This window comes from Fulmarus glacialis, unplaced genomic scaffold, assembly GCF_000690835.1.
Source record: "Fulmarus glacialis isolate BGI_N327 unplaced genomic scaffold, ASM69083v1 scaffold9541, whole genome shotgun sequence".
Taxonomy (NCBI): Eukaryota; Metazoa; Chordata; class Aves; order Procellariiformes; family Procellariidae; genus Fulmarus; species Fulmarus glacialis.
The window spans coordinates 8940-36418 of record NW_009190939.1 but is presented as its reverse complement, the minus strand read 5'-3'; the positions used below and the strand labels follow the sequence as shown (position 1 = coordinate 36418).

Below are 27479 nucleotides of genomic sequence, written 5' to 3'. Positions count from 1 at the left end.
AGTCTTCTGTAAAATTAATTGCTTTAATTAAAGGTACACTGAAAATCTCTTTTTTAAGTAATAGGCTGTTTAAGATCACAGATTAGTAGCAGAACACTGATGTCGCTTAAACTCCCTATTACACGTAGATATCACTATATTTGACTTCACTTACTTCTCTGTATCTAAATTCAAGATTCTTGCCCTATCAATATACAGCTCTTTAAGAGTTTTGCTTGAATGTGGCATTGCAGAATTGGATGTTTGAATTGCCTCTGCAAGAACAAGCAGATCTGCAACAGAGAAGGGCAGGCACGAGTATGAGAGTTACATCTTGGGCCATTGAAGACAGCAAGTCAAATTTTGGTCTAAATGAAGGACGTGTATAATGGGTTTTGCAACCGACTACAACAGAGCTAACATTTGGCTTTCTGAAGAAATTGCATTATGTTATCCATAAGACATGACGGACGGACTCCTGGCCCCATCAAAGCTGATGGCAAAACTCCAACTGGCTTTCATGGAGCCTGAACTTACCGTCACACGTTACATTCTGAACAGACTTTTTTGGCAAGTGATAAAAGAGGAACTTCAGTATTATCCGTTATTACAGTCAGTACTTTTGGCAGTGCAGTCATGAGTATCGCTGTCAGATGTCAGCACACCTCTACGAACAGGAGCGTCGACGCAACGGGCTCTGTCTCGGGGGAATCCCCTGCCCTGGGATTTGGTGATGCAGCACTCACAGGTTGAGATTGCCTCTTATTTAACAGATGTAGTGTATGAAAAAAACAGGTTTTGGCTTCAAATTTTTGGTGTGTTGTTTTTTAAGTTCTCATAACTCTTTGACTTCACTGAGGCGGTCTCAAAGACCACCTTTAGAAAGCTGGAAGGATGAGAAAATGGCTGCGGCCCTTGATTTGAGTTATATTAGCAAAAAGTGAAGATTGTCAAAATTATTAGAAAAAAGCTAAGTATGTTAATCAGCTGTATAAACTGTTTTTAAAGACACTGCTGCTAAAAAAAATATTAAAATGTAAAGCAGTGTTCCTAAGCGCAACTGAATAATTCTACTTAAGAAAAGATGCCAGGTTTTTCATTCATGTCTCTGGCATCGACCGGCTTTAGTACTTTTCAGATACAAATGTAGTCTTTAGCAAGTAAAAATAATTGCAACCTTTTGTAAAATGAGAAGTCCAAATTAAATAACACAAGTAAGGACTATATAGCAAGTTAGCGTCAGAGGTACAGAATCTTGGATTCCAACTCACTGCAGCATCTGACCAGGAAAATTTTTGGCTTGCCAAGGCCTTATCTATGAGGAGGAGGAGTACTTATGCAGACAAAAATCTGGAAATACATGGTGTTAATTTGTAGACCCTTTGATATGGCTGAACAGCAGGACAGCTGGCTTCTGAGCAGTGACTCCCTATCTTGTCACAATTTTGTAAATTACAGCATAGTCACCTTTGTCCCTCTGTAAGAATCGGAATATTACTTCTTTAATGTGGCATTGGGAAAATTCTATATAACCATAAGGCAGTATAGCTCCTCAAAATCTCCTAGCTCCCAGCCTTTTAACTGTTCTCTAAAGTATTTTTTTTTTAATCATCACCTTGTTCATGTTTTTCCGCTACTGCAGGTGTACGTTTTGTGACCAAAATGTTCTACATTGTGTGTGTGTGTACATACATTTTTTCTCTTCTAATGATTTACCATTTCTGTTTTACACACAGGCACACTGAATATGTATGATGTACTACATGGGAAAAAAAATCAAACATTTTCTCATCTTTTTTTAAAAATATACTGGCTATTCTTTTAAATTCTTTATGATTCCACAAAAAATTACATTAATTTTACTATAATATTCAATTTCATTTAGCATATTCCAATAGCATTAATTGTTCATGTGTTGAAATATTTTCCATTAACACAGTGCTCAAACGGAACATCTAGAGAGCAAAGTAATTTAAAATACAAGGTTACTTTTTTCCTCTGAAAATAAATGTGACACTTGCCTAAAAAAGTAAGAACTAATGATTTCCTACAAGTGATTTCAATAGGAGTTAGCTTTAGCGTGATGTGTAATTTTTCCATTTTAATTCTTTTCTCAGTATTTTTTCTTTCAATAAATAGTTAAAGGTTGCAAATTTAGCTTATAAAAATTGTATTTTATGTATTAAAAAGGTCATTTTGCATTAGGCATGCAGTATGTGATAGGTAAACAGCTAAAGGCACGTGGAAGATTAATTAACCAAGAAAGGTTTGAGAAGAATCATAATCGAGTGGTTAAGAATGAAGCAATCTGCTGCAGAAAGAGCCTGTGCACCGCAGGTTCTTCTGCTTAAATTTCACATGGATACACTATGGGGTTTCCCTCAGATAACCCAATACTGCGTTCAGTTTCCAGCTGTGTCAGGAGGCAGCTGGAAGCAGGCGCCATGGCCTGGCCAGCACTGCTTCCACACCGCTATCGGGTCTTCTACTTCAACAATTCCAGGGCGCTCCTACCTTTGGAACTAAACAATAATGATTTCTTCACAAGAAAGGGTATGCTTTCCACAGACACTTCAAATTAGAAAACCTCTGAAAGTGAATATCTTTTTAATTAAAATTAAAAAGATTCTGAATCCTGATAACGTGACCAAAGAACGACACATTTGCGTCTTCATTTTTTTTTGTAATAGAGACTTTTTTTTTGTTCCTCAGAAGAGAGGGAAGTTTTAAAAGATGTGATGTGCAATTGCATTGCTTGGGATTTCTCTTCCAGTTCCTGAAACACTGGCTGCCACAGTAATTCACGGGAAAAGGTCATATGAAACATATTTCAGCATGATTTTGTAAACTGTTTGTCAAAAGAAAACCTGGTATATGGCATCCAAAAAACCCCTTCCCCCAATTTGACTGAAAGGAAGCAGAAAAGTAAGTAAGTTCTGCAATGTTTCAGTGGCTACCTGCATCGTATAGTTCATTTATGCAGAGTTTCAAGGCAGGCAGAGCCTAGTGGGACCGTCCAAAGCCACCGGGCAGAACCAGTTGGGAAAGCATCTCGAACCCAAAACCTGGGACTCATGGTCCAAGCATCCATGCCTGCAGGCATGACTGTATATAGGATTTCTGGTCATCCTCTCCTCCCAGGGCTAGGGCAGGGCCAGAGAGAGAGGTGCCTGTTGCCTTTCACATTTGCTGCTTGTGCTTTTGTGCTTTTTTCCAGCTTGCCCTCTTGGCTGGGAAGAGCGAGGGGAAGGAGGGTGGAATCATCTGGGCCACTCCAGCTCCCACGCAGCTCTTATTTTCACTTGTAAACTTTTATTTAAGAATATAAAGGGTACCTCCCTGATACACTTAAGGTAGCACCGATGTAAGCAGAGGTATCACTACATCATATTAAGGAAAAAGGAATATTTTGTTCCCCTACTACGAACTCAACTGCAGTGGCTTATGAAAAGCAACAGTAGAATTAGGGGAGTACTTCATTAATGGAATATTAAAATTTTCAGGAGAAGAATAGATTTTCAAACAATCCAGAGGATGTCTGTGAAAACTAACATATGGCAGGAAGCCTGAAATTTTCATTTCTCAGGAAAGCTTTGTCTTTTTTTTCTCCAAGAAACTTAATTTGCAGTTATTAGCTTTCTTTAGTTGGGCTTGTGACAAGATGTATCCAAGAACATAGCAAGGCTTTCTTTTTTAGTCTTCTCTTCAGCCCATGACTTTTGGTGGTTTGTGCTTACTTGAAAGTGTATGAAAATTGTCTAGATGATACGGCGTAAAGAGGCTCCTCTCCCTGCATCTTTTTCTGCCTGCAGAGGAGTCAGCAGAAGATATCTCCTTGTGCTGGAGGGAGGAGAGAGGGGAAGAGTTTTCACTGCTGCAGATGCCGCCTCCTTGATTCTGGATCCACAAACGTAACAGTCCTCTGACCAAGCATCTCTCAGACACATTACAGCCATTTTTCAAGTTTACACACCACAGCTTCCTATAAATGGCTGTCTGCTGCAATCAAAGCTAATTGGAGTGCCAATTACAGCCCAGCTACTGCAATTAGGTTACCAATTCTGACGAGTCATCAAGTTGCAGCAAAATGTGATCTGCATAAGTCCCACAAATTTCTCTATCTATAATGAGGTATTTTTTCGTGAGGAACAGCAGCTCTTTTTATACCACAGTTAACACAGAGCCAGTGAGCTGGCTGTCTGTTTATATAGAGCGGAGCTGACTCAGCAGCAGTGTCCTGGGAGCTACGTGCCAGTTAAGCTTTCATTAAGGTCCACAGTTATCTATTTGCACACTTATACTAATTACTGTATTTCCTGAACTTTGTGGTGATAACAAAGTCCAAAGTTCCTGGCTACCATAAATTTTAAAAGCAGAAGCAGGGGACTAGACCACCTAAGTGTCTGACATGCCAATGCCATAGCATCATGTTGTTGGTGAAATTATTGAAGACAGAGCAGAGATGCGCATTCATGCAGCAATCCAGCTAGGAACACCACAGAGGAAATAGTGAACTAAATGCTGGGAATTAGTCTGAAAGCAGCTTGCAAGTGCTTCCACCCCCTCTGCCTCTGAATGTGACTGTGGGAATATCTGGCAGAGAAATGGTGGGGGAAAACCAGCAAGGGGGAACGTTACCCTTCTTACTTATCATCAGCCATTTGCTGATGTCCTCAGCATCCTCTCCTCCAAGTAGCTGGAGATGAAGAGCTACCTTTAATAGTGCACACATCATACAAAATTTGCTGAATGGGTTTACAAAACAAGAGCAAGGCAATGTTTGTAGGGGAATTTTCCAGCTAGTTAGTACAGCTGGAAAAAAATATGTTATGTACTTTCTGGTGTGCGTGAAATGTAGTTTGGACTAATGAAAAAAAATACTACCTTGATCTACAAACCCTGTCTTGTCTTTGTTCATAGGCAATCACAACTAGAAAAGCTAATTTTTACAGATGGGAAAATTGACCTACCGACATTTCAATAGTACAATCTTCCACCGCTGTTAATGATTGCGCTATATAGCATCAAAAAATCCTTACATTTATATGCTTATCATTTTGACTGTAGGCAAATCATAACAGAAGTTAATAGAAAACAAGCATGCGGGACGGCAACTCAGCGTCAGAGGGGAACAGGAAATAGCACTTGTTAGCACCTTGCATCCAAGTTAATCAAAGCAGTTTACAAACTTGACTGAAATTCAGCTTCACCACAAATCTGTCAGGCAGGGAAACGTTATTACCATTATTTCCCAGATGGGAAAGCAGTGACAGAAGCATAGGTCACTAAAAGGCACTGACACAGTTAACAGTACCGCTCCGCTAGTTGATACCCACTCCCATATTTAACCACTAATAAGTTCGGATGCTGTAGCAACCCAAAAGAGCTTTCTAAACGTTCACATGTATATCTACAGTGATCATCTGAGCAACAAGTGAAATTGGTTTGAACACAGCTATTCCTCTCCTGCTGGAAGGACTTCACTAAGAAGCCTTACACAAACATGGCTGAAACTTGCCGACCAGCTGGCTGCCTAATGTCTTAGTCCTGAGCCAACTTCTTCTCCCAGAACCTATTTTCTAGGGGACAAAACAGATGCACCACAGCTGGACCACCGTCTCCGAGTTGTTCTCAAACCACTGGATTCTGATTATGTTTACAGCAATACATCTGCAGCCATTAATTCAAATACTATATTTCCATTAAAACACATATTTGAATATTTGTCAAACTTCTTTTCAATTATGTGTATTTGGCTGTACCTTTCATCTCATGCCTGTGACAGGAAGCTCAGAAGACTGGGACTGTGCTCTTCAGGCTGCAAGAGCCTGGCTATCTAAGAAATAGATAAGCCAGCCCAGAAATCCCAGTGCTGGACCCTTGGCAGTGCAATGAGCTTGTTACTACTACTGCTGCTGCTACTCATTGTGCACTGAGGCCACCACTCACTGTGGTGCCCTGGGCACGTTTCTGAAGAGGTCCACCTCAAGGTAGGACTGTAGCCAGTCAAGAACTCAGCTGGGGACTGGCTGTGGGCTGTGGGCTGATAGGTAATTTCCCAGAGAGGAAATCTCTAATGTTATGACTTTGACTTGTTTTCAAGGGTAAAACTCACTTGACAACAGTTAATGCTTGCTGTATAGGTACAATACTGTTTCCATTACCACATTTGATGTAAGAGGTGGTAGAATTGAAAAGGTCTAGTATTGTATAACTGTATAATTACTGTTAATAAATACTACTTGGACTAATTAACATCACGCCTCAGAACCTAGTGTTGGTGGGAAAATTGCTGTCTTCAGATAGCATAATAATTTTTGTTAATACCACAAATCAAATGCAGTTAAATGACATTCTCATGGGCACCATCTGATTGCTAGGCTTGCTGCAAGCCTTTTTTTTCCTGCAAGGCAACGAATCTCTAATGCTGACAATTTGCTCGAGAACATCCCTTCTTTGCAAATCAGGAAATATTTCTGAATTACTTTTAGGGTTACGCTATTTCACATTCAAAATCTTGGCCAAATACATTTGCCTTGAGCTCTATTTTTCTATTTCTCTAATATTACAAAAACACTAACATAGTTAAAAAAATAAAACCAAAACAGGAATGATAAATACTTACCACTTGGCTTATATCGTATCCCCAAGGAAGAAAAAGAACTCCTGTGTTATATTTCTCCCAGTGTGAACACATAAAGTTAAACAAGACAATGCTTAAATATATATACATTGTATATACAGAAACTCCAGTCTTCCCATTGTCACGGGAACAGACAGAAAAAAAAGAAAGCACAAAAATGGAGGTAGCCCAGCTATCCAGCCCATGGTCAAATAATTCTCCCAGAGGAGTACTGGACTGAGTCCTTCGAGCATGTTTCCCATCTATGGAGTCTAGAAGGATTGGGAAAGAAAAAACAATAAAGAATTAGAGCACAACAAAAGGAGTAACTTTCTCCACATGCACTTCACTACTGCCATATATAACATATGGGAAAAATACACCGATGACAACAAACTGAAGCACAACAGTCCCTTCAATACCAACATGTTAGGATTGCTCGTAAAATATTTGCTTCAGTTATCAAGTCATTTTTCTGTCCTTACCTCAGCTCTTAAACCAAATGCCACCTTCCTTACAAGCTTTAGAAAGACATTCATAATTACGTGTTCCCAGTGATCTCTAAACACTTTTAAGTCAGTCCCTGCAATCAGTTTCTCAATGAAGTGCTGAAAAATGTCCACAGGGCTTCTCACCTGTCCATTGGTGGTGTGGACCATCTGAGACTTCAGACCACTTGTGGGGAGATTCACTAAGGCATTTAGGTTGCCTGATCCTAAATGCCTCAATGACTAACAGTTACATGGCAGCCTCAAAGAGGAAATTCCACAAAATGTATTTGTGTGTGTGCCTACATAAGATATTTTAGAGAGTCTTTCGGTTGAAATCTTAGAATACAAGAGCTGGCAGTGTGCCCAGGTGGCCAAGAAGGCCAACGGCATCCTGGCCTGTATCAGAAATAGTGGGGCCAGCAGGAGTAGGGAGGTGATCGTGCCCCTGTACTCGGCACTGGTGAGGCCGCACCTCGAATCCTGTGTTCAGTTTTGGGCCCCTCACTACAAGAAAGACACTGAGGTGCTGGAGCGTGTCCAGAGAAGGGCAATGAAGCTGGTGAAGGGCCTGGAGCACAAGTCTTATGAGGAGCGGCTGAGGGTACTGGGGCTGTTTAGCCTGGAGACGAGGAGGCTGAGGGGAGACCTCATCACGCTCTACAACTCCCTGAAAGGAGGTTGTAGCGAGGGGGGGGTCGGTCTCTTCTGCCAAGTAACTAGAGATAGGACGAGAGGAAATGGCCTCCAGTTGCGCCAGGGGAGGGTTAGATTGGACATAAGGACAACTTCCTTCACTGAAAGGGTTGTCAAGCCTTGGAACAGGCTGCCCAGGGAAGTGGGTGAGGCACCATCCCTGGGGGGATTTAAAAGACGTGTAGATGTGGTGCTTAGGGACATGGTTTAGTGGTGGACTTGGCAGTGTTAGGTTCACGGTTGGACTTGGTCTTAAAAGTCTTTTCCAACCTAAATGATTCTATGATCCTAAGAATACCTTACTGTTAAGGTGAGTTATGTGTTGATCACTTTTAATACTTAAGTGTTTGACAGATGCCCAAAGACTGTACTGGATCTCACTCTGAGGATGCAGTTGGACAATATGGTTTGAGTTGATCTGAGAGTTCACTGCTGTTGAACAGGGGAGGACCTGCAGCCTGCTCAGCTGGTGGAAAGACAGCAAACATTACGTTTTCTTCCGGGTCACTGAACAGAATTGGAGCTGTGAATGGTACAAAAAGCAAGGGAGATGGCACAAGGGAGGGGAGGAAGTGGGTCTAGAGCTGTAATCTTTCTTAGTTGTATTGTCAAACCATACCCTCAGTCTCTTCTCTGAGACTGTGCTGGTGAGAAATAGAAATATTTTCTTCTTAAAGTTAAGTGTGAATACACAGGATGAACCTCTTAGGAAAAAGTACACAGAACAAACTTTACAGATTACTTATTGTTATCCTGAATCTCAAAATAACATGGGTAATTTTTTCTTTTAAATGTTACTTGGAAGGTACTATAGCTAACAATTATTAGCTATTTATAGCATTAGTAACCCAAAACTGACTAGAGATACAAGTCAGCAGAGTGATACCAAAGACTCCACAGCTGCTATAGATCATATGCTACTTAATTCTCCAGATTATTTGGCAGTACTCTGAGTTTTGTTTAATGTAAATATACTTCAGGGATCTAAACCAGGAAAACATGGGATTTCATTTTGTACAGATTTTAGACTATCTCCCTATTGTAATACCTAAACAGATGTGAGATATCCTCCACTCAAATACAAATCTCTTGAGACAGTTCTCACAACTATAAAAATTAAAGATCTCATAGAGGATTTCAAATATGGCTTGCCCCCTTCTAGAGCCGCATTCTCTCTCCATTAACATTGCCATTGAATTGTCGGCATCTTACTAAAAAGTGCAGAAAGAAAACTGTGTATATAAGCTTGAGGTTACTTGAATAGTGTTGTTATAAATGTAGAAATTCTTTAGCCTATTTTAGGATGCTTCTGAAACTTAACTAGTAAGTAGGTATGTAAAAATCCCTAAACAGTATATGGTCTTTCATATTTCAAGAACATCTATCCCAAATCAGAGAGAATTCAGTTATAGGGGTAATATACTTTTTTAATGAGAATGATAGAAGATTGGTCTGTTCATAAATTATTTTACATTTTCACAAAATAGTATTCATATTAGATACTAAAATATGTACACCAGTGAAAGAGTGGGTTTCATTTAGTAGGAATATTTTACTAAAAAGAGTTAGGCTTATAATGGTGTCATTAAATACAGTACTTATAATGAACGTGGGTAAAAATACAGGAACTATATAACACATACGTAAAAGTGGATTTTCACAAATCTTCACCCACATTTTCCATGTGGTTTCAGCAGCTTTTTAAGAGACTGAAAACATTTTCTGGTTTAGATTTCAGTTTGAAATCATTCACGCCAACAATGGTGTATATTCAATAGGGGACAAAAGCCGTCCCACACTTCCACTGCTTTAGGATTATTATATTATGATTTTGTCTCATGAAGGTTCATAAATCTTCAGTTTTATTAAAGTTTATATAACTTCTAAATAATGGAATTCAAAGTAACAGCAAAGAGCATTCCATTTTACGGAAAGGGAAAAGATACCAAACCACCTTAACAAAGGGGGAGAAAAGAACAGCATGCTAGGGAATTTGGAGAGAGTAACTGTGTCATTAAAAAGAAGCTGAGAGAGATTAAAGCTGCATATTTGGTTAGTTATTATGGCTCTCTGCAGTATTCCAAAGGGAAAACTTTGGCCATGCAGAATTAAATCTGAGACTAAATATTTCATGAAGTGGCTTGGACAGCACACACAAAAATCTACATATACATCGGTTCATTATAGCTTTGACTGTCAACATCATATTCCTTGTCTTCCAAGTATTAGGAACTATAGGCCTCACTGGCAAATAACATCTACATTAAGAACCTCAGAAGCTGAATTTCCAATGAGCTTTCTGGGATGTCATACACTAACAGCTCCAATATGTAATTCCTATTTATGAAACAATAGCCACTTCATTAAATTCCCTACAATTACATAAAGAATGGTTTTCATAAAAGAAACTGCTGCTTCTGCTAATGATTATAGAGAGCTGTTAGGGAAATCTGACTGGTAGTCAGCTTCAAGGGACGGTTGTCCCATTGATTTCTATGGTACAAATACAAAGAAATTCCGGACAAAATAATTTTGGCACAAACTCGCCACTTGAATAGAAATGTCTGCACAAGGGGATACACACAGGTTAATCAAGATGGCTCTACCTGCAAGGGTCTGATACCAAAAGGGGCCAGCATCTTTGTACAACACTGCAGTGTACACATCTAGAACACATCTATATCTAGCCTGGGTACCGTAAGCATGGCACACAAATGTACGGCTACGCTCTGCAATGCAGGGCCTTATAAGAACCAGCTTCAAAAGAGAGGGTACGTTTACACAGCACAGTGCAGTCCACGTAAATATGCCGCCTTGAGTTCCCCAAAAATGAGCTCTGTCGCACCACGTTGTGGAGAGACTAGTCTGGAATGAGTTAGCTTTGGAAGAGAAAGCAAGAAAGCCATGCTAATGTGGATCTCACTCCCAGATCTGCATCAGTTCAGGTCTATGTCTTCACACCACTGCACAGCAAGATGCAATGTACCTAAAAATACAGTCATGGTATGATATAAATGTAAAAATGGAATATGAAACTGAAAATGAGGTATAGGTGTTATGGGAGAAAAACAGCAACAGGAAAGAAAAAAAATGATATTTCATCTCCATAAGAAGCTCAGGCCTGTCACCACATTCATACCATCTTTCCTGACACACGCCATAAGCACTGAAGTGCCTAACAGGTTAAAACACAACGCTACATTCATTTTCCTTTTTCTCTGCTTTGCCCTTTATTTTCCCCATCCTTGAAAGCATCCTCTGCTAAGGCAAGTGTCAGGGAGCTTCTCAGAACGTCATCATTGGGGGACAAAGATTTTTATGAAACCCAACAGCAATGACTGCTGCTATGTAATGATTTCCATTGTTTCTCTAATATATCATTAAAAATTGCTGGGGTTTTTTTTAAGCCTTATGGCTGGTTTTTGTTGTTGGTTTGGGTTTTTTTTCCATCTCAGAGAACTGTTTTGGAGAGAGATTAATAATTTATCCACTATCCTCTTCATTTTGATAATGCTGAGCACTAACGAACTAGTAGATAAAGCTATATGAAGACATCAGACGTGTAAATGATTTCATTGTACTTTACCTAAAGCGTAAGCACAAAAGGTGGTAAAAGCACTGAACAGCCACACCCAGGTGGGAACAAGTCCAGGACTGGTACCTGAAATAAATCGGGTAGTGAGTCAGTGTAACAGTGGTTAACATCAAAGTCCACCGAGATACGCATATACACATGAACAAGCTGCCACTGATTAGCGTGCTACATCAAACAGATTGAAATACTCGTTTTTGACCTTAAGTCATCAGTGAGCTCTATCAAAGAAGCAATGAGCAGGCTTGAATATATTTATTCTGTAAAGGAGGGAAGATAAGGTAGAGGTTTTTTAGTCCTGAAACGACTCTAGTATTGCACAAAATAATGATAGTAACTAGGCAAAAATTTTCACAGGTCATGGGAAGACTATCCATCAACAAATTAGTTAATGTTTATGCAATATCTAAAGACAAAAAAAAGTCGTTTTCAAGCATGATCATTACTATTAGCGCCAATGTGGGGTTTGTATAGCACTTTTACCATAGATCTGAACAGAAAATTTTTGTCCTTAGGCTAGGACAGATATTAGCACCCTTTTTTCCTCCTTGAAAAAAAGGAAAAGAAAGCTGAATTGGGCAGAACCCAGGGTTCTGTTATTGCTCTGCTGATAGCAATAACCCAGAGTTATTGTTGCTCTTTTAAAGAATTCAATCTTTTTTCCAGAGAGTGTTCTATTTAACTTAAACATAATCCAATAAGGACTACACCAGCACTAAACAACTGTAAATGCAAAGCCCTCTCAGGTTTCTGGCATTCGGCACCAAACACAGGGAATACTCGCACACGGAGGTGTGTCCTTGCTGAACGGGCAGATGCCAGTACCTAAAGCAGTGCCCTGGCCACCTTTCTCTCAATGCCTCTTCTTGCCGCTCCGAAAGAAAAGATGGCAGTTCCTGACTCCTAGTTGCAAATTTTCAAACTGTAGAATGAAAACCAGCTGTCCAGGAAATTAAGTCTTTTATTTCTGATCCTAGGTATGGGATTGATATATGATACTCAAAAGGTTCATTAGGTTGCACAAACATTTTCAATCAATTGAGAAATGATGGGCACTGTTCTTGCATGAAATCAAGAATAGGCTTGCACATAGAAATCTCAACTCTAACAGACTTAATCGCCATTTCAAATGTCTTCAAGTTCAATGTGTATCTACTGGGAATGTGTCGAGATAAAATTATCCCATTAAAAGATCTGCGTTGGATGCTCTTTTATTACAGAACTTAGTAAATATCAGCTGCACTGATAAAAAAGCAAGTGCTTAAGGATGAGGTCAGATGATAACTACCTAACGTACTGGTCCTGAAAACTTAATGCGCATACAGGATTATTTTTGAATCAAAACTGCTAACAAGTATCCCTGCCTCTAGAATTGTTGTGATAAATGTACAAACAGCTCACGCCAAAAGGTACCTCCTGAACCTAACCACAGGCATAAGAAATTAAAGGCAGCAAAAAAACCCCAGACATAGTTGTTTCAGGAAATAAAAGTGTTAAGTCTTCACCAAATTGTCTAGTTTAAAGAAAGGCAAAGATTTTTATATATTAATCACCTGGGAGATGCTTACTACTTTCTGTAGGCTCCAACAGCTGGTCTGAGAAGCCCAGAACTGAATGTGCCCTACGCTTAGGAGCAATCAGCTCCTTTTTGCTTTTGACTTGGTCTGCCATGAGGAGCAAATATGGACTTGGACTTTGAAAGTCATAATTTCAAGAGACATTTGTTTAGAAATTATTTCTTCTTTGTCTAGAAGCAGTCTTGAATGGGGGGGGGTGGAGTAATTAAAGGGAAATTAACTCATTCAGGCATGGATTTAGGTATTAGGAAATGTGAAACCAATGAAAAGTTTATAAAGAACATTAGGGTGGTTTTTGGCTGTGTATTTAAATCCTGGCATACACTTTAAATAAAATGAGATATTATCATAGACTTCAAGCAGCACATGCTGAAACCCGTATTTAGGGTTGAAATTAAACAAGGTTTTTCAATAAAATTATCTAAATTTATAATGCCATATGTGAGGCCAGATCCTCCCATAGGCACATGGAGCCTCATTAAGGGAATGAGTGGACGATTCAAGTATCTAGTACCTCCCTGCATCATTCAGAAGTATGACATAAGCAGCTCACTAATTCTGAAAAATTACAACATGAGGATATTTACCTGAGGCAGTGTAGTCCCAGTCATAAAAAGATATTAGAAAATAATTAACTAAAATCATGACAAATCCAGAGAATGTTAACAGGTTGGGAGCAATCCACAAAGGCACTATCTGTTAAAAAAGAAAGAAAAAAATCTAAGAAAAATTATATTTCAAATTGTAAGTCCTATTTCAATTAAATATTTTTTGTTTTTTATCAGGAAAGGAGAAGCCTGTATATGACACTAGCAATATTCAGATTTGTACACATTTTCCCATTTTCAAATTAAAATACAGTTTTCATTTCTGAAATTTACTTTCAAATGTAATCCTTTTGCCTGATCTTTGTGACTGCAGTAAAAATGTCATTTAAAAATGTCTTATTTCCTACGTTATACACTATCCTTATTTCCCCAGCCACGAAGGAAAGCTTCTCGCTTTTCAGTGTATCACAACTGAAAGAAGACTGCAGCACCCCAGTGTGGTAATTCAGCATCCACGTGGCAGGTTTTTTAAAGCATCCTATTCCCACACTATAACAAGGAAATTTCCTCTTCTAAAATATGTTAATAATTTCCAACTCTAAACATCAACAAATCAGACACCGAGTGCATTACCCTGTTAGATCCACACGAAGTCCCTGTTACAAGCAGCTCCCTACTTCTCTAGACAGTAGCTTTCTGCAGGGTCTCCCTCTTTAGGCATAAATTATAAACACTCCATTAATTCATTTGACTTTGCAGAGTGCTGAAAAAGACTCTCTGTCTTCACCTAAGCCTCTAATTCTTTGTTCCATTAACCATTCTCAGCTATTCATCCCCTGTGACTTTAACGCATTCCTTAATGGCAGCATGGATCCTTTCCGGTAACACTCTTACCAAGTAACACAGCTTCTCCAAAATATTTTCTGAAATAGCATACACAGCTTTCTACATGATTTTTAGACAGAATATATTTGCAGAAATACTAAGTATCAACCATTACCATCACTCAAACACAGTATGATTATATTCAAAATATAAAATATTGGAGGCTTATAATCAAGTTCTTTGGAGCGCCTAAGGACTGAAAATGTATGTAAAGTACTTTGACATTATAAAATATTCCAAAACAATATTAAAGAAAAATAAGTTAAATAATTTCAGATACTAATAATAGTTTTGAAATCAAATGTTTTGTTAATTTCTTTGGAGTAGCTAGATGGACAGGCAGATGAATACGTACTAATTTATATACATCTTTACATTTCCTTTATGCTATTAGTACATGAAAAATTTGCATATAGAATTTGAATGCTTGGACTGATTAATTATCCCAATTAGATCCTCTTTTTCTACTACAGAACAATTAATAATATTCAGGAGAAACTGTGCAACTGACAATGTACAGTGTAACCTTCCAAAAATCAGATGAAAATTCCTGAATATTTTCCAGTTGTATTTCTTTGATGTTTTCTTTAATAACATTGGGAAAAATGTTAAATCTGATAGTTGCTTTCCCTATGACCAGGATTTTATCACTAAGTTTAAAATACTGTATGTCAGCTCTTGCAGTATTTAAAATACATCAAGGAATGCATAGGGTTACAATAAAAAAATTTTAACATATCTATCATTCTTAGTCTTCAAAAGCCCAATTCTAAACCCCTAAGAACAAGTGACAGCAGATGTTCCCTGAAGCTCCTTTAGGAGAACACCAGAGGAGGAACCCTTCACTGCACGGTCCCTGCTTCTTACATTGACTGCACACTCAGTGTGCAGCGACAGCAGCACGTCTCCTAATTTTGCTACCTGGGGATGCAGAAACCTTGCAAGACGGAGGCTTCGTATGAATTGCCTGCTGTGGAATTTATCTGATGTCTATGACCTTACATGAAATAAGAAGGACAGACACTGAAGAAATCCTAGATTGGTCTCTTTTAATCTAAAACACAGATCAAAACAGTGTGTTAAGACAACTTGTGGATGAACCGTTTACGTGGATATACGTATACGTTTAAAAATGACTGATTTCTCCTGTATGATTCATAATAATTATTGATTATTAAATAAAGTGAGGCACCATAAATGTCTGCTTTCTAATTAGGTTCATCATTCTAAATAGTCATAATGTCATTATTAAGTTATTACAGGAAATAATTTATGCTTACACAGTGCAAACATGAAGACAATATTTTAACCCACTTTGTTGCTAAGACCATGTATTTTAAGGAAAAAACCACCAAAGCATGTTGCTATACTTGTAATCCCTTTGGCTAGTAGACACACCATGAAAAACAGTTACAGGAGATCTATCCTCAGGAAAACAGCCTCTCCTGCAGGAAAACAGCCTCCTCCTCTGCCCTAAGCATACTCTTTTGATCCTTACCGAACCTTACCTGTCTAGGTATTTGGAAAGTATTCCAGTTGCAAAATCTCTTTTGTTATATTTAATGCCCCTTATTCTTTTGGTTGGCATTACACTACCATCACCCTATTTCACAATTCAAAAATTACAGGGTGTTAAAGATTAACTTCTTACACATGTTGGAAAAATACAGCCTGATTTTACTAGTATCCTATACAAGGATTCATTGCAATCTTCATTATCTAATTAACAGACAGTAGAAGTCTAATACATCAATGCACCACATGATTAATACAACTGGAGGTGCCACTGGGGAGAATCACATCTGCTCTCTGGCAAAACCATGGTATGCTTGAACCTTTTAACAAACTCCTAGTTCCACAAAATACTAACTGATTTCTGTTTTAACGGGTCTACAGCCATTCATGCTAAAAGCCTTAATACAAACAGCAAATGTTTTAATAGATCAACTGTCTATTTGGATAATAAACAGTAAAGTACGCATATTTATATAAAGCTCTGTTCAAACTTGAACTATTCTTTAACTAAGTCACTTGAGACCACTAAAATCCTACTCATGCCAAATTCTAGTGATCAAATCAAAGTTCATAAAGGCAACAGAGGGGGCGTTAATTGACTTCAGTGAAGCTGGCATACACCTGCGTATCCCAGTGGGATTTCCTCCTTTTCCTCCCATTGTCCTGCAAAAATGTGATTTCTCATGAATACAAATAGAGGAGGAATATTCAGTTCATGTACTAGCTAAGTAATACTATCCATTATCTGTCAGAGAGCACGATTGTTCTTTATTATAAAATACAAATCTTAAATAAAGGCAAAAAAACAGAGCATTGAATTCATTAAAGATGAAATACCTATAGTTGCATAATCACAATAGTTTTAAATAACATTTAAAGTTAATTGTTACTCTGTAATTTCATGTAGGTGTTACTACAATGTGGAAAAGCTGCGATGGACAGGAGTATCTCGGAGTACTTCAAGCCCATTATAGAATGCAGGCATGAAACATTACCCTTCACTTCCTGCTTTAGCACCAGATTCAACACGTTTCTGAAGCACATACATCCAAAAATCACACTCAAACTGACACAGGCACATGATACAGTACATAAGAAAGATGTCCCTGGAAGAGGAAAGAGAGGAAGATAATGCTCAGGGTTTCCAGGCGAATATCTACATTAAATGCACAAATTCTTTGTTTTCCTAGCATCCCCACCACAGGTAAATGAGCTGGGTTATGACAACATGTTTTCAGTTCTTACGTATGTCAACATCCCAGCTCATAAATTCCCACGTCTTCTCTAATGTCAGGCTTTTCTTAGTTTCTCATAACATAGGAAATACAGTGATTGATAATGTCTCATAACGTACAAAACACATCTTCCAATGAATTCTGTGTTACGGAATATAGAGAAACTTGTGTTGCAGTTAGGACTAAATAGACACATGAAAGGCCAGACCCAAATCCCAAGCCTCTGTTCTCATAGTTGTGGTGTTGGTTTTTTTTTTTTGCTTGGCTCTGTGAATTTTAGGCTGTTTTTTTTTTAACTCCTCTATAATCTGGTAAAAATAATCCCTGTGGAAAGTTTATTTTCACCAGATTAGAAACTAAAAGATAATTGATTCATATCTGCAAATGGATGTATTAGGATGTCTGAGCTGAGAGAAATTACTTCTCCCAGTCATCAAGAAGCACACTTGTACTGCCCAGTTTTGAATTAACATATTAGATGCAATGTTTCTTCTTCTTAAAAAATTATCCCAGCTTTACTATATCTCCCTATTGCAATGCACTGTTCTATTTAAATAGAAATAAGATGATATATTGTAAAATGTAAATTCAATATTACATTCTAGATCACAGAATATTATAGTCTAGAGCACGCTCATAGCCCAGTTATAATGCTTACAACAGGCACAAGCTACAAAAAAAATCAATGACGAGTACATGTATTCAAAGCTTCTCCTTCTAAAAATAAGAGTTGATCACATTTATTACCACTGTTTTACTTACACTTTAAGAGAAAAAAAGTATTTTTTGGTGAACAGAGGAGCAGAATTTTCTTGGACTGAGTTTGGGACAACAGTTACTGCCACACCTGGTTTCAGTATCTAGCCAAGAACAAAACCATTCTAGCATCTTCTGTTCCTACTAATATTTTACAAACAGTTAAATTTTGGCCAGTAAGTTTGGTGCTCCCCCAGTTCTCATTTTTTATCTCTGGGAGCAACCAAGATGACTCTCCTGCAATCTCTACTACATACTGCTTTCCCCTCTGCAGCTGTGCATTCCCAGCTCCTCTGCAGGACTCCGATTTTACCTGGCAGTATCTTTTAATGTTAGAATGACTACTTCTACAAAAGCTGAGAGCAGTATAATTTGTCTTTAAATCCTTGTGATACATCACTGAGAATTATCCTGTAACTCTCTTGCACCAGAAGGCAAAGCATAACATTCATTGCTGTATCTTCAGGGTTCAAATCAAACCAAATGCCAAAGTACAGACCACTCCGGTCTTTGGTTCTGTACTCAGATCTCTCAGCTTTTGAAAGAGGTTTTCAGTCCTGTGCTCTGGTTTGGGTTCTCTTCCAGCAAGAAGTGAACAAAATCATGCTCACCTAAAATTTAAGGAGGTTTAAAACATCTAAGGTGGTCACATCTTTTATAGGATCTTCACCCTATGCTAGATGAGGACAGTCAAGAATGTTGCTTTTCTTCTGGGAAAACGCTGCAACAATTATCTCCAAAGGAAGTTTTTCACTGATAATACTCTCCCTTCAATTTGATAGCAGATGAATACCCATGGATCTCCTAAACCAAAGTGCAAGTGCACAGTAAAGCCTCTGCTCATCTCCCATGCCGGACTCCAGAGTGCTGGGGGACCTTTTCTGCCTCATTGTTTCCCTCAGTATTATGATGGGAATGAAAACAGAGTCTCTGAACTGAATTATTGAATTCAGTTTCACATCTTTGAATTGCTTTTCTCTCATACTGTGTTCAGGTTGTTTTTTAATTCTTAAGTTAGGTCATATAAATACTTTCGTGAAATTACGTTGAGGTTATGAACGAGAGATTATGATTTTGCTGCTATATCAAGCATAAGCAATACCTGAATTATAGAACCCAAAGATGGCAGATCCAACAGCACTCTGACCACATGCATCCTTTTTTGTTTGTATAAATGTTTGTTTTCAAGTCTGCTCCAATCTAAAGATTTCCTCTAAAGAGGCAGATGCAGAAGTCATTGCTTCCTCGGAGATCAATAAAGTTCGTATTTATTTGAGATACAGCCTTTGTTTTGCCAACAACAGCAAAAGTAATTGTGAGCGGTTTTATTTTTAAAAACTGCAGTTCATAATGCATTCAAGAGATGCCATCTTCCAATCGTTATGGTGATCATGGTAACAGCTCTCATTTTCAGCTTCTTAGAGAAATGCCTAGCTCCCTCGAGCAAGTACCCTTGGGAGAAAATGAGACAGCACTTGCATAAAATCATGTGCACAGCACAGAGATAAAGCCATGCTGTTGTTAGGTGGCATATGCTGCACAAAAATAATTTGTACTAAGTAAACCCTTCAATGTCTGCAAAGCTGTTTAATGAAAGATGTAAAAAAGAAACAGATGCCTTTTGTATAGTGATCAGGAAAAAAAAAAACCACCTTGTTTTTCTAAAAAAACCCACATCAAAATCCAAACATACTCATCTTAAATATAGCTATATATCCTGTAACATTTGTTTTCTTTTATACAGATGTCTTAAATTCAGCTTTATTAATCAATGCATATTTTTAAATGAAAATACATGCTGTATTTAAAACAAATTCTTACATTATCACGTGATATTTCTATTAAATAAAATTCTTACCTTAATAATTTTGTTCCAGATGGGCTGCATAACATACACAGATAAAGGATTTGTATCCACAGCACTGTACTGTGAGGAAACAAGGAAACATGTTAAACAAAGCACTGAACAATGCATACTTCTCCATCACTGTATATCCTTCAGCATCTAAGAACAATCACTCTGAGTGTGACTGGTGTAAATTTATTTTATTCTGATGACCATTCATACAGTTTTAGTTTAATTTAAAAGCACTGGCCTGGTTTACAATTACCTTGTTAGCAGCTCTATGTACTAACACAAAGGTTTAGGCTGGTGAAACGGCAAACAGCTCTGTAGTCACATTTTACTTTTAAATTCTTATTCATTTTAGAAGTTATCTTATAAGACTCTGCATTTCTAACATATTTCGGATTTAATACCTTTATTTGCACTACCAGTAATGCATGGTCTGAGCAGCAGTTCATTGCTAGGATGCAGAATAGATAATGCATATGGAATATGGTCATAAGTGGAATATTATCTCGCAGAGATACACAGCTTTTGACATAGAAAAACAGTTGCATTTGCACTATGCTAATTAACATAAGGTGATGTTATTATAAAAATAAGCTCTAAAACACCACAGTTCATTACCACAATAAAATTTCCCTATTGGACAGACTTGTAAAAATATTATATGTGTTTTATAAATTCCCATAAGCACACATCTGTATCTTTGCAAACAAAACATTTCAGAAATCCGAGCCCACCCCGAACTGCTGTTGTCTACTTTCTCCTCAGAGGACAGTATCAAGTTTTATCCTGCCTTAAGACTGCAGAACACAGACTCAGAACAATCTGCAGAAGAACGATCTTAACTGATAATACCACTCACAACCACGTTCTTGAGTCCTGGCGGGTCCATGGTGGAAAAAGTTAGTCATCGTTGGGGTGGTCCACGTTATTCTTTCAGAAATTCTTGGTCTTTGAAAGTGCATATATGACTTACGTTGTTAGCTTAGTGCATATATGCACTTATTAGTGCATATATGACTTATGTTATGTGAGTCATATTGCATATGACTCACATAAAGATTCAGATATATCTATATACAGCGTTGTCCAAACACTGTGTGTGGACAATGAGAATAATGTAGGGATGTGTTAGACCACAATTTGTCGAAGCTGTCACATGCAGAGAGGCTTTCATTTCACCTAACTTCAGCCAACAGCTAATCGTTCTCTCTACAGTTAATTTATCAAGCTCTCCTAGCCAACTACCCTTTGGATGAGATTGCACTCTGGAAGTACCTGTTTCAAGCCAAAGGAGCCTAGACACTCGTCTTAAATTTAGGCACCTTTCAGGTGACTGAAGTCTGGCAAGATTAATCTCAGTTCCAGTATCCCCATTCACCAAGCTTTTACACGCACACTTAAAGTGCACACAGCTGAGCTAACAGCTTTCAGTAGACAAGTGCAAGCGGGACAAAAGATTAATGCAGCATGCCTCAGGTTTTGAACGCAGAGTCTGTGACTTTTCATCTAAACTTTCTGAGGATATCAGGCTACAGAGCGCTTAAGAACTGTTACACACATTTCCTTTTTCTATCTGCATACAAAGGATACTTTTTAATTACTTTCTGGACAAAACAAAACATTTGTTTAGTTATTTTGTAATTTGTGGTTAAGTTTTAATCACAGACAATAAATGTAGTATACTTGTAAAATTATTATAATACAGCTACATGTACATACTGGCAAATATTCAAGAAATCACCTATCAGCTACTGGTCAGACCAGGCAGACTAACTTTCCACAGGGAATAAAATGTACAGTTTAGTGAAGTGTACATCATTGATTTTTTTTCTAAAAATATTGGAAGCGTCACTTAAGTGTATCATTTTTCTCTGCTTCTGCCACCCATATTATTTAAAACATGAGACAATTCTGTTAGCTTTTCTGCGAGAATATATATTAGAATTCTTAAATACATTACCTCAGAAAATATGAATTTGCAGGTAAAACTAAAGTTTCACTATTCTGTATGTATTTGCACCTCCAGATGCTGTATTTTATAGTGTAACTTTCAAACATTGATTATTACAACTGATTGATCTTTTGATGGTCCAGCTTGCATGTGAATTAACCCAGTCTGAACTGTCCATGGGCTTTGCTTATATTTATGCCCAAAATAACAATAATACATATAAGCCATACAATACCTATACCAATAGAACAGTCAGCTAGTACTTAATTCACATGAGAACTATGGAAATCCTCTGAAAACGAAGAAAATTCAAAGTATCCATTAGCACTATTGAGGTTCCAGGTAATCAGGAATCTGCCCAAAGTTTCTCTGAAGCTATTGCCCATTTCCTTACCTCAACTGGTGTTCAAAGACCATGTGAGGTACGTGATAATTTGCTGACCAGTAAATTCAATTAATTCAGCCATACCTGGATAAGAATGCGCAAAGGTCAAAATATGTGACCTTCGCTCCTGCTCCTACTTTGGCTTTCTCCTCCTCCCCTCCACCCCAAGCCTTCAAAGTCATGAATAAAATCACAAAATCGTAGTTAAATAACAACAGTAAAATGAGGGTTTCTATGCAAAGTACTCACTGGCTGTCCAGAACTATTACTTCCTCGCAGGAGAACAAAAGGAAAAACAATCTCATTTCTTTAAAATTATTTTCTTTTATAGAAAATATAAGAGATTATAAAGGGATTATATAATTTCTGTATTTTCTGAAATGGAAAATATAAGAGATTATGTAGTTTTCCAACATATCTCTGTATAATAGTGTCCTGGTTCCGGCTGGGACAGAGTTCACTTTCTTCCCAGTAGCTGGGAGGGGTGCTGTGTTTTGGGTTTGGTATGAGAGGAGCGTTGGTGGCCCATTGATGCTTTGGTTGTTGCCGAGTGGGCTTGCACTGGGACTTTTCTTTGTCCCATGCTCTGACAGGTGCATGGGAAGCTGGAGCAGGGGGAAGCATAGCTAGGGCGGCTGACCCAGCTGGCCAATGGGGTATTCCATACCATGTGACATCATCCTCAGTATATAATTAGGAGGCGTGGTCCGGGAAAGGGGGGCTCCCGTGTCTCGGGACGGAGCGGAGCGTTGGTCGGCGGTTGGTGAGCAGTTGCATTGTGCATTGCCTGCTTTGTATATTCTGTTATTGTTGTTGTCCTCACTGTTACTATTACTGTTCTATTTTGTTTTATTTCAATTATTAAACTGTTTTTATCTCAACCCGCGAGTTTTCCTACTTGTGCCCTCCCGATTCTCTCCCCCATCCTACCGGAGGCGGGGGGTGAGCGAGCGGCTGCGTGGTGTCTAGTTGCTGGCTGGGGTTAAACCACGACAAATAGACACGAACATAAGACACAGCAGCTTTTTGTTTGCTTGACAGTTTCCAAACTCATGCACCAAAAATCAAAACAGGCCTTATTAAAAAAAATAAGAATTACAGCCAGCTTTTGTCACCTGAAGACATTTCAAGACCTGTCACACTTCATCGTGCTCATTCCTGTGTCTGTGGCTGAACCGTGGTCCTCTGTGCGGGGAAGGAACATTCAGCAGATGTGCAGAAGAATGGGAATTTGCTCTTCCCTCGCCAGTAATCTGTTTTAGCCAGATCAAAGGACACACCCAAAAAAGCATTCTGCTAGTTTTCTGTCATGGCAAAAATAAAACTTGACAAATAAAATCTGCTACATAGTTTAACACTCTGCTTTGCTCTGCTCCCAAGAAGCTACTAACCTCAAGGCCATGAAATCCTCAGGAGTTTAATGCTCATGGCTGCTCAGAAAAGCAAATTACTGAGTAACATGCTCACATTACGATCAATGAACATGCATGTGAGAGTGCACTGAACCTGATGTAAAAAAAGTACTGCCATTTGCTATTGCATAATTCTGTCCTTTTCAGGGCACTTACATTAAAAGACAGAAGTGGAGGATAAGCCTGCTGGAGGTTTTTAAGACTGATACAAGCGCTAAGCCACTCCCCAGTAAACGCTTTCTGCACTAGAAAAGGGATCTTGATTGTCCTTATACAAAGAAGGGGGGCTTGGATTAATCAGAAAGCTTCTGTTAATTATTTTTGAAAGAAGTTGTAATAGTTGGGAGGGAACAGCAGTAGTGAGGGAATAGGAAAAATGGCATTAATCGACTCCATCTTACTCCCAAGTCCAAAAATGCTTCTGCTGTTTTTTTTAAATAGCTGGTATCTCCTTGAAAGCCATCTGCTTTCCCTCTCTGCATTAATAGCAGCTTCTAGCAGAGCTAGAAATGAGAATACAGACAGCAGACACATGTGCACACATACATGCTGACTCGGGCGGCACACATAAGATCTGCTTTTTACTCTGTGTTCCTGCGTCTTAATCTCCACCCAGGGGATCCAGCACAGCATCCAGTCTGTACTGGTCAGCTGCATTAGAGGAAAGAGGAAAGATGAGAGGATTAAGGTGAAGGCGGGGAAAAGGTATAAACAGTAAGAAAAGTAAGAGTAAGGAAAGAAAAGTAATTGAGAAAAACAAGAGAAAGAAAAATGAGCCAAAGCAAAGGTTTGGCTACACAGAAGAGACACAACTGTTCTGGAGTGGCAGAGCAGAGCCAACCCACCCGTGGATCAAAAGCACTCGCAGTGACCAAGGTCTGTGCTGCTAAATACAAGATGAACTTCTGGTACCCTCTGGCTCACACCCACGCAGCTTAGAAATACCTCCCCTTATTGCCAACTGGTCACATCCACACCTCACAGCACTTGGTGGAGGGGTTTTGGGCCTCATTATCTGGCCCTGCACACCTAATACATTATTAGCATTGAGTACGTTTCAGTTCAAAGTATCTAAAACAATCTGGAGACTACATTGTAACCCAGCAATACCGCATTTTCAGAGCATGGAAGTAAGAACTGTGTGTTGTGTGTGTTCAAAGATCCAAATGCCCATGTTGGGAGAGTGCTGCAGGATGGCGAAAGCCAAAAAATGGTGGGTACTGCCTCCAGAATGGACTATTTCCAAAACAAAGCCTAGTTATTGTCTTGGAGACACGTTCTGGGAAAGAAAAAAGAACCAGGGAGTGAGCTAACCATTAATCAGAGCAGAAAGCTGGATCTTCACTGGGCTCCCTGGCCCTCTCCAGCCTTGCACTGTGGAGGTATCCCAAGAATAAAATTTTTGAATGACTACAATGAAGAGAATAATATAAAGCATGTCCACACAAACTCAGAGTCAGGAGAGAAAGCAAGCTGCAAGAAACGTGGTTGCATTAACTGCAGGGAGATACGTTATTTTAACTCAAGCTGGTCCTTATGCTAACAGACTATTCCATTTCTGTACTTAAGCTACTTTATTCCAGGTAGCACCAAACTGTGCCACACAGTCATATCCATTCAGAGATAGAGTAAAACTGTTGTGAATTGTTTACATTTGAATTGTTGGCATCAAAATGACTCTGTGGATTTTAATTTCATATTAGTAGCAACAAATTTGCAACACTTCACATTCCTGCCCAGAAATCAGCAAATTTTAATTTTTCATTAACTTCGTGAATCAGCACAGGATTTATTATCTCTATTGTATACGCTGGAAGACTGAAGCACAGATGGGCTGTGATTCACCCTAAAAGTATATAGCAAAGGATACAGCCACAATATTGTTAGAGGTGTCATACTTACATACATAATTTAAGTATAAGCAATACTAGTTTATTCAAATAAAGTCTGCCCATATTAGCTCAATTTTATACTTGAGTTCACTTTTAGAAGAGGATATAAAGAAGTCTATTAAAAATGTAAAGGCTGAAAAGCTTCTTTCCCAGACAAGCTAATGTTTAAAACAGCTATATATCAAATAGTAATCATGGTTTAGGTTGCAGTATATTGAATATATGGTTCTGTGATCCCTCTAATATTTCATGTGAAGTTAGATACCTGTTATGGAAGAAGACACTAGCTGTTCCCACATGGAAAAGATGAGAACCATCTAACGATGACATAAGGACTTAGATGAAGAACATAAATATTGTGATAACTGCCCTTTTCCTGCAAGCAAACTCAGCCAGGTCAGGCACAGGTATGGAAGAGCCCAGCTGTACGTGTGTGCTGATGTTCTAACAACTCGGTGGTCCTGCAGGCTTGGGGAACCTCCTCTTAAGTCAAGCTCAAATACAATACTCATTGTATTTTGTGTTACCCACGCAAAAAAAACCCTCTGTCTATTAGCGAACAATTCCTGGCAAAAGATCAAATGATGGAAAAGGGCGAGAACATGTAAAGAAGTTACTACAAGAAAACCAAGTGTTTGCCTCGCAATGCACCATAGCAGATGTACCTGTACACGTCATTACCTCATGATGAGTATTTGATGAATTGAGGTAACCTCAGCCTATATGTAAAAGGATAAGGTACTTCGATTTTCTGTGGGGGAAGCACCAAAATGAGAGCAGCTGAAATGCAGTAAGTTCCCCCCATACCTTATTCCACATAAATTATCTTGTTCCCTCACTCTAAAACTGGTTCATAGTGTTATCAAACTTTTAAAGTGTTATCAAAGTTTTAAATGAGCTTTGAACCTGTGGTCATTTACAATGACCAAAATGAATGAAAAGGGGAGGGGGGGAAACAAATAATTTTCTCCTCCTCCTAAATTAACTTTTCATTAAGATAGTAGAAGACAGCCTAAACCAGCTGAGAATCAATGCATCAAATTCAAAATAGGCAAAATTATGGTCTTTAGACAGTGATCTACTGAAAACAGTAACTCCGCAGAGTGGTTTTCCACAATATTTGCACAATATTTCCATAATGCCACCTGGACCGATCACTTCTCCAGCAGGGATAAATGCAAGTTTGTCATCATTTGGCCTGTACTTATATGCAGGGACCTACATCTCGGACGGAAAATTCTGAGGGATCTGCTCATGGAAAATCTTTAAAAAATTGATGTTCCACAGCTTACCTTTGAAATAAAAAAAGATTTAAGCAAGTGATGGGGTTTTACTGTCTACCACGTATGACCCAGCTATCCCCCCCAGGGCCAGCACAGCGCAGGTGGCCCCTTCCTTGGGTGCCCAAGGGCAGAGGCTCCCCGGGTGCTGAGGGCAGCGGCCGCGTCCCAGCCCTGGTCCCTGGGAGTTTTCGGCTGAGCCTCTGCCAGTGGGACAGGACGGGCTGCCAGGCCCTGCCCTATCGCCCCGGGGCCCCCACCGCCCCCAGCCATCATGGCACCCTGATAGCTACCAACACCTTCCTTCGGCTTCTTTTATCACATCTCCTCTCTGATTATGCAATTTCACAACACCTGTGTTTTGCAACTGACAGGAAAGGGGATAGGAGGAATGAGGATGGATTGGGTGTGGAATATTCTCTTTTGCATTAGACGAGTTTTTCGTGGTTTTGAAAGCTGCAAGATGACGCTCCCAATTCAGGGCATGAACCAGTCGCTATTTAAGAGAGCTTGGTGGGAACTCTCCCCCCTGACTCAAGAACTCAAGTTCTCTCCCCCCTGACTTTGGCCCCTTCAGTTCCATTAGCCCATGCATACCTATGGCTAGGAAATAGGGTTAAATTTTCCTTCCATCTTAAACTATTCCTAGTAAAATACTTGAAACCCAATGTGATGGTTTGGGCAACTCAACAATTCTGGTTGGTATTACTAAGTCATCAGGAAGTTGTTATTACTGTAAACTGCTGTCCTGGGGATGCTTCTTTGTAAATGTATACTCATCATTCAGACCTCCCCCTTTTCAGGAATCCTG

General features: G+C 38.9%; 1 protein-coding gene across 1 annotated transcript in view; it reads right to left on the bottom strand.

The window, feature by feature from the left end:
• The window catches only part of LOC104083121 (ethanolaminephosphotransferase 1-like), a 45226-nt gene extending 19568 nt beyond the window's left edge, over positions 1-25658 (bottom strand). Inside the window, exons 1-5 of the mRNA XM_009586501.1 lie at positions 25610-25658; positions 19752-19822; positions 13542-13650; positions 11372-11446; positions 6605-6873 (exon numbers count right to left, since the gene is read on the bottom strand). Coding sequence (XP_009584796.1) covers positions 6605-6873; positions 11372-11446; positions 13542-13650; positions 19752-19781 — 483 coding nt within the window. The 5' untranslated portion in view covers positions 19782-19822; positions 25610-25658. The remainder of the gene's footprint in view (positions 1-6604; positions 6874-11371; positions 11447-13541; positions 13651-19751; positions 19823-25609) is intronic.
• Positions 25659-27479: the final 1821 nt, after the last annotated feature.